At 49.7% G+C, this 8,038-nt stretch overlaps 3 protein-coding genes across 3 annotated transcripts; 2 read left to right on the top strand and 1 right to left on the bottom strand.

Annotated features, from left to right (window-relative positions):
- Positions 1-245: 245 nt before the first annotated feature.
- Positions 246-848, top strand: AKAW2_50360A (uncharacterized protein; the record flags this gene model as incomplete). The annotated part of the gene is made up of 1 exon (XM_041690170.1): positions 246-848. One exon carries the CDS (start codon positions 246-248, stop codon positions 846-848), a length of 603 nt encoding a protein of 200 aa, XP_041543781.1.
- Positions 849-4,158: 3,310 nt separating this feature from the next.
- On the bottom strand, positions 4,159-5,104 carry AKAW2_50359S (uncharacterized protein; the record flags this gene model as incomplete). Its single annotated transcript, XM_041690169.1, has 3 exons — positions 4,159-4,463; positions 4,542-4,880; positions 4,996-5,104. The coding sequence occupies 3 exons, from the start codon at positions 5,102-5,104 to the stop codon at positions 4,159-4,161; spliced, it is 753 nt and encodes a 250-aa protein (XP_041543780.1).
- A 1,763-nt stretch (positions 5,105-6,867) lies between these two features.
- On the top strand, positions 6,868-7,256 carry AKAW2_50358A (uncharacterized protein; the record flags this gene model as incomplete). The annotated part of the gene is made up of 2 exons (XM_041690167.1): positions 6,868-6,960; positions 7,116-7,256. 2 exons carry the CDS (start codon positions 6,868-6,870, stop codon positions 7,254-7,256), a joined length of 234 nt encoding a protein of 77 aa, XP_041543779.1.
- Positions 7,257-8,038: the final 782 nt, after the last annotated feature.

The following is an 8,038-nucleotide window of genomic DNA, read 5'->3' as shown; positions in this document are numbered from 1 at the left end:
CCACGATTGAAAGAGGTAGGCGACTAATATGCTATCTCAATAACTTTGTCAACCGTTGACCTTGTACAACTCATAGCCTTGTCTTATATACCCGCCTACGTCTTGTGCGTCGCTTGCCGCCTTGACACAAGGCGTTGGTTATGTTTTCAGAGCTTGATGTGGATGCCATATTCTTCCCTTCCAGCAAGCTCGTCTTATCATCTTTACTTTCCTGATTCGCCCCATCGCATTGGGAGGCAAGCGAGATGTCGTACTCTGGACAGCGTCGACCGACCACCCCAATCACCCTGCCAGTTACCTCAGACACGAATCCTCCAGCGGATGGAGCCTCGCCGGAATCATTCTCTCCGTTTTGTCCGTGCTGTACATCGTCGCCCTCCGACGAGACGAATGCTTCATTCGACATAAGCTACCCGTCTGCGGAACTGGAAGAACGGCTCCTGCGGACCCTCACGTTCTACTCGCCTTCACCCTTCCGCATTCAAGCCATGGCTGTTCTGCCACACGATTCTCGGGTGACTAAGAACTGGTTGCTGATCGAGTTGCTCTGCCATCGTGTCTTCGCCGCACTGCCCGACCAAGGTACTATTCGGCGGGTCAGCTCATCATACCATGCACGCGCCAGTCCCGGCGATGTGCTGCTCATCACCGCCTACCCGGTCACGCAAGCGTCGTTCCGATGGCTCGAAGCAACCATAACCAAGGGCAATGAGCTCATGGCCACCGTCACGGCTCTATATGATGGACCTGTCTTGGGAGGAACGGCTGATATGAGCCGAGATTCAAGCGATCTTGCGGATGAATTCAATCGATTGACGACTACGGGCTCCGCACATGAGCGTGCCTGATGTCCAGACCCTGAGTGAGAAGATGCAAGTGGTGCGAGTGTCGAATAAAGAATTTTAAAACTTCCCGACAATGATGTCTTGGGACCGTCCACGAGGAAGGTGATGCTCTCGAAGTTATCCTACACTCGCCAGATGGTTAGGGTGAGATGGCGGTCTAGATTTGATCTGGTACATTTAGCTGCTGGTAGCTGGCAGTATTTTATGAGAAATTGGAGGGGATATACTATTGTACCCATTAATCAATCCCGCCTATTCTACCTATTCCCCTACTGCCCAACGACAGGTATATGAGAAAGATACGAAGAGATCGAGCTCATGGTGCATCCATTTAGTCTGAATCTAGGTTTGTGAATGATCTTTGTACACTACAGTATCTTCTTGCCCCGCTTGCAAAATCAACTTTCACTGTATACTGTCTAAAGATGTCATGGAAGACATCTCTACTACCTCGATCGAAAGTACAGTATACCGTGTCAATGTGCAACCCCCCCCCCCTCCCCCCGGGTACATATGCCTGCAACTTGTGTGTCTGCTCCAACGGGACCAGGATTCTCTTCAATAGCGGATCCGTTACCCTTTTCCTCCCCAGTAGCGATAGAGCTCTGTGGTCTGTTTCCATTCTCAGATCTGTCCCGTTGTCGCAGAACATGGGTTAATATGACCTCGAACGACTCCGACTCGCGCCCGTCGTTTGCATGCTCCTGTAAAAAGTGGTCTATAACTGCGCCCATCTGCTGGTTTGTCTCATATAAGACATCTGCTAATTGGACTGCCTCGTCCCGCTCAGCAGTGGTCTTCTTCAATATCTCACGTAATGCATGACACTCGTGTTTTTCCTTTTGCTGATCACGATCCATTTGAAGCGCTTGTGCACTGATCTCAGCAACAATACGCAACGCATTCTGACCAGGCGGGGATGTGGGGGGGAAGTTGGAGACTAAACCAAGTTGGACGATGCCGGTGCCATCAGCATCGGTGGCAAGTCTGTATCATGACTTGGAGTGCTGTAAATGTCTTGAGCATGAACGAGTCCGTCGTGACTCTGATTTGAGTAGTCAACCTCAAGTATAACAGCGGCAAATTTGTAACATTTAGCAAGATCGAGCAAGGGCGTTGAATTCATTTAGGTTGAGCAACGGCACGTTCTCTAGCGATGAGACACTTGCCTCCGGCATAGCATCATAATCCGGGCCAACTAAAAATCCGGATTGGACAAATCGGCCCCATATTAACAACTGTCGGACATTTGGACCTTAGAACTTATCTAGATTCATATAGCGCTCTCAACAAACGAACGACAAGAACCAGAAGAATGTCGTGGTCTCATCACACCTTGTCCCTTATCGTGGCCACGTCCACTAGTTGTTAACACGAGGCTATATATACAACGAGAAGTGGTCGATGCGTGAATTCGAAAGAGGCATTATGGCTGGTTTTGGAAGCTGTACTCCGAAGGGTCCATAGTAGAGATCTTTTAGGCCATATACGAGAGCTCGCTCAAGTCGAGCTCTGCTAGGTTCCGAGCTAATATCATCAAGAATGGCCAGGAGGTGCCTTAAACATTGGAATATCGAGATTTGACCGAGCATATAAGGGGCATTGAGGCTCTTGCTCAGTTCAGGCCATCATGGTGATCATGATGGCAGCGGCGTTGCCGCAAATAAACTTCAAAATATCCATGTGAATATGAAATCTACTTTTCAGACACTAGAGGGCTCATTCAAGAGAGGATTCACCATGCCGCACTCCTGGTTCTGTTCTGTCAATTTTGTGCACGAAGTGTGCAACCAGTGGGGGCCTAAACGCTTCCCTCTCCCCCCCTCTCCTAGCCCTACCGCTATTCGTTGTGAGATTGTTGAAAAGTCCGTGGTGATTTTAGAATGCTTTACTCTATTCAACGTCAGCTTTGGTGCCCTATGGTGGCGACAGATATCGGGAGCGAGGGAAGGTTCAAGTCTACAAAATCTCTGAAACAGCACTGGTGAAGCTGGAGTCAGGAAGCGAGCTACTAGAAGCATGGAAGAGTGCGTTGGCGCGTATGGGTGAACAACATCTGAGGCCGGGGAGAGTTATGAGAGGCGATTTAACCGTTCCCATACAGTACCATCATGGGGTGAGAGGGATTAATATCCAGGTGTCTCATAACGCGCATGACTGGTTTACCAAATATGAAGAGTAACTTGTGACTTTCGCTACATAAGTCACACATGTCCTCCAAGGACACCTCACAACCAATATCCTCAGGCCTTAAGATTCCTGGTCATCATCAGCTCTCTTTTTTACCATGACCGAAATCAGACATTCACCCAAGCAGAACTACATGTGCACTGCTAAGGAGTGTACGAAGGGATTCACCTCTATCGACGATTGGCGTATTCACGTGGAAGAATATTCCTTCAATGCCGGGCGCATATGTCTCTACGATAGCTGCGGTGAATTCATCCCAGCCAGCTCCACTGAGTCGCTTGCCTATCGGTCTCATCTCTACCTCAAGCATCATGTTGAGCCGTGCCGCACGGAAAGAACTGAGAAAAGCCTTTATCGATAAGAACTTTTGCTCTGCTGCGGAAGGAAGGATGTGGTGCGCTCTTTGTCGCAAATTGCTGGAATTGGACAACCGTGCGGGGGTCCTCGACCACTTCCAAGGGCATATCCGAGATGGATCTCAATTCATGATCCCTGGGCAAACGAAATATCCAGACACCAACCGACCGAGGCAGGCAGAAGTTGAACCATCGGCCAGATCCCCGAACGAAGGCAACGATGATGTTGTCGATCTTACTCGACGCGGAATTCTTGTATGGATACCTCCTGCTTAGCCATATCTAAATATCAGCTACTCACACCGTCACAGATCAGTGAAAGCAAAGGTTTCAAGCGCTCCAGTGCATCAGAGTCGAGCGGGCTCTCGACGTATACCTCGTCCTTGGGAGGCCCTCTGAATGCCTACGTCTCGAAATGCTCCCGCAGGCCTGAGATGACTTGTTCCGTGGTGCATTTATCTGTAGATAGTCGAAATATTGTTAGGTGCTGAGGCATTTGGGGGTATGGAGCTTGCTTGATGAACGACTCGCTGATGGTCGCTTCAGGCCGACAATCTACCCCACTAGGTCACATGCTAGTCCACATATGACAATCACATCGCATCCCCGACAGGATGCCAACTATATTGAATACCCGCTATTGTCGTTGGCCAGCACAAATTGACCGACTCATCTGGCCATCTCGCTCGGCTAACTGGTCGAGCATCCGCAACTGTGTCGAAAGCGTCTGACTTAATGACCAACACTGATGAAGGACTACGGTAAGGTCAGCAACGCAAGCAGCGTATAACCTGACGGGTGACCTTACTGGAGAGAATCTCTTCTTCCCAGACCCCGACCTCATAGTCCACTAGTCCATGCTTTTCTATCCTGTCACAGATAGCAATCAGCTCCGCACCAAATGTTTCTATTTGTGAAATGCTCAGACATGGGTCGGGAAGAGGGATGTTCGCCGTCATCGAAGCCTGAGTCAAATCCTTTTGCTTCTGCCAGACTGCAAGACAGCAGATATTGAACTCGCTCCAGAGCCTGAGTTGCCTGAGATGAACCGCAGCGTCGTCGTACAGAATGCCTAATAGAAACGGCGTGAGCCCATGGTCGGTGAAACAGTCCAAAATAACACATATAAGCGATAAACCTTGAGACATACCGCGCACTACTGCATCACTGGTAACCCAGAGGAGAGAACATAAAATGATCTCTGCTGCCTCGGCGGTTCGGTTGTGAAGACACAGACAGAGAGCTTTATCCTGATCCCTGCCGAATTGCCTCAGGATCTTTTCCAAGCAGATTTCGGCCGGACCCTCTTCTATCGTCTCCCGTTCGTCGAGCTCTTCTGCTGGGATTGAATACCTCAGGTGGTCAGCATCTGGGGCGGGAAGGCGTAAAACGTCCGTGGAAAAGGTATCAGCTTGGTAAATGTGGTCGTTCCCGTCGTACAACAACCTGAGAAGGTAAGCATTAGCTGAGGCCAACTGAGCGGCGGATTCTAGTTTATTTCTTACATCAGTAAGTTTTCCATTATGATGTACTATTTTCGAAACCCACTTAAGACATCTCGGGGGTGAGTGTGGCCAGGTAGGACGTTGGTGAGCCTTGCTTACCGACGCGGTGCAGATTGGCAGAGAGTGGGCATATGTAGACAGGATCCTCGCTATGTTGATGTCGCGCACGATTCCTTCGTGTGCTGAGAGCCTTCCATAGCGCAATCATCCAAGATGAACCATGGTCCTAAGTCAATATGCATCAAGTGGAACTTGGAAGAACTCGCTTGCTCTTTCGGCCACGGATGGCGCGAGCTGCACCTCCTGGCAAGCACACTATGGTTTACCGTAATCTGGTAGTGGGGAATGAATGCAGCCGACACCTCTCTACACGTAGCATGTAGCCCAATGGCCGGCATTATGCATGGGATAATGATAATCATTCTATCTGCATGCGTGAACACCTCCGTATCGTCATTCCTCTGTCTCTGTGGTGATGTGGGTGCCATACTACCGCACAGACTTCATTTTATTAAAGGACGACTTACCATAGACTGGCTGGTGCTCCAGGATACATCCACACCCACATACGCGGTCTAAACCACCCAGCAGACAGGCCCGTCCCTCAGTGTTCTTGGCTCGCTCGACTAATTTCTTCCAGCGACGCACAGAGAGCAAGGGTGTCGTAAGGATAGTCTGTGGTTGTTGGTTGCCCTTGCGCTTCCCTCGTTTTGGTAATATCTTATTCTTGGTCTACAAGGTATAATGGCTGCAATTCCTCTCGGAAACTGCCGCGATGACTTTCACACTCATCAATAGCCGTTTCCGTCTGGATCCTGCGTTGCCATCCGCCATACTCCATGGCTACTCTGTCCAATACGCCCTTGGCTGGGGCTAGGAACCCCACTGCCACCAAGCTTTTGTTCCTCTGCCGTGAATGCTATCGAGACTTTAGGCTAGTAGTGTGTGGCCATCGAAGTATTCGGCTCACCCAGAGACCGGAGACTCGATGCTTCTGCTGCGAAAAGAGTCACCAAGTTGGAGTAGTCGTGAGCTTGCCCAGATAATCTAAGGCTACTTGCGGCTATCATTCTCTCAGGTGGATGAAACCTATATTGACGAGGTCAAAAAGGCCTGGCATATCTCTCTGCAACTAGAGGAGCAGCGCCGCGAACTGGAAAAACGAATGCTAGAATATAGTATGTCGCCCAGAGGATTTGAACGTATCTACTGACTTGTCAAAGGTTCCAAGGAGGACCATTAGGTCTCAGCGACAATTGTTGATGTGTGCGTCATCCAAGCATGTCTACTTGTATTAAGTTTGAACAGTAGGCATGAATTACTATGATATAGCAGCCGCGAAATTTAAATGTAGCAGGTAAGTATTCAGTAGATCTCATCTATACTCGCATCTAGTCCAGGGGCTTATTGTTCACTACGCCCTCGTACACGCCTGCGTTTACCATGATTTGGTAGTGGGGTGATGCCTTTCCCGCCCATTTGGTTGGACGCTTTTGTCCAAACTAGCTTTGCTTACCTCGATCTGGAGGCGGCGTTTGTGCAGGGCTCTTATTTTTGCCTTGTTCTTTCTCAGAATAAGTCTGCGTGGTGTGCTTACAGATTCGTATCAGATCATGGCTCTTCGAAATTAGCGATGCAGGTGTGAATGTCCAAGAACGGAACAGCCATTGGGGGAAGCGTATCACAACCGGCCAGGAGGATTCCATCGATGAAGGGCCGGGAAGGAGCTCGCCTACAGGTAATCTCGAGCCTTCCATGACCCAGGCCTCATTCACGTTTGTTTCCCTGTGCGCTATATCGACAATATGTTCCAGTGTCCTGTGTTTCGCCAACACCTGCGAACTCCTCGCGAGAGGATCATGCCTTGGCTCTCGACTTCACCGTGTATATAATACGCCAGCCTTGCGCAAGTGCACACCGTGATTTGGAAGATCCTGCATCGCTTTGTTACTCCCGCTCCAGATTTCGAGCATGGCCTATAACTTCCGCAATGAGGGACTGGATTCCGCTCTCGATCCCAGTAAGTTTACGCGGCCAATTGTCGACCGTGTTCTCACCGAGACGGTAGGACCTGTCCCGACTGCCTCTTCCTCCTCCTCCACCACCACCACCTTCACCCCCGCTGGGGAACAATTGCCTGCCCTGTGATTTTGGGATCGCTATACCCGCACTGTGTGACCATAGTCGGTTACATCTCTAATATGGGAATGATTGAACAGGAACTCTCTATTCAGTCCGTTTCCCAATATGATCCTCTCGCCAAGTTCACGATTGAGTCGTCGGAGGTTAACCGCGAAACGCGATCCAAATATCCACCACGAGAGTTCGCACTCAACCGCTTCACAGAATGCAAGGTATAGAGGTGGATGGGACGAACAGAACCTTAAAACCAAGGTTCCAGGACCGATGAAATTTCTGGAATGGCCCCTCACGGAGGTTCTATTACGCGAAGCCTTCGCCCTCTGTTCGGCTGGTCCTCGTAGTCTTTCATGGTCTATACCCAAGTTATGAGAGTCTGAAACGTCTTCCGAGGCTTATCCAATACCACTTGGACAGCCTGACCAATCTGCCTTTCCTCTTCCCGTCTCTTTTCAAACTACACGTCAACATTTTTTTACCGGGATACATATCTGATAGGGAGGGCAATCGAACTGGCGCCGACCGAGTGCTCCTCGCCGCGGAACACGGTCCAGGAACACTAGAAGGTTCCAAGTTGGGACCGATTCCTCAGGTTGAAACCGATTCTTGAAGGGCAGTCTAAAGACGTGCGAATTTACCAAGGATAAGTTGGAGTCAGCAGTCATGCAACTGCCAAAGCTTCTAAATTAGTGTTTCGAGATTCTATCCAGGGTGCGTGACCAATCTGACAGGTATGTCGCGCGGATCCTCAATTGGAATATATGGGCTATGCTATCTTGACTTCCCCAACTTTTTGTTATCTCACGCCCCGCGTGACATTGGCAACTATTTTTGTCAGCGATTGCTTCCTTGAATGCACATTTGCTAGTTCACTGGTCGCGCCCTAATCTCCCAATATCGGGGTGAACATAAGAGCCACTCTTTATTTCGACATTGATAACCGGGACGCTCAATATCTCGATTTCTACTCCCTGTCTCTGCGTAAATATCCATTTCCCCTCGA

Source organism: Aspergillus luchuensis, chromosome 5, assembly GCF_016861625.1.
Source record: "Aspergillus luchuensis IFO 4308 DNA, chromosome 5, nearly complete sequence".
Lineage (NCBI taxonomy): Eukaryota > Fungi > Ascomycota > Eurotiomycetes > Eurotiales > Aspergillaceae > Aspergillus > Aspergillus luchuensis.
The sequence above is the reverse complement of the archived record's forward strand: the minus strand, read 5'-3'. Positions and strand labels throughout refer to the sequence as shown.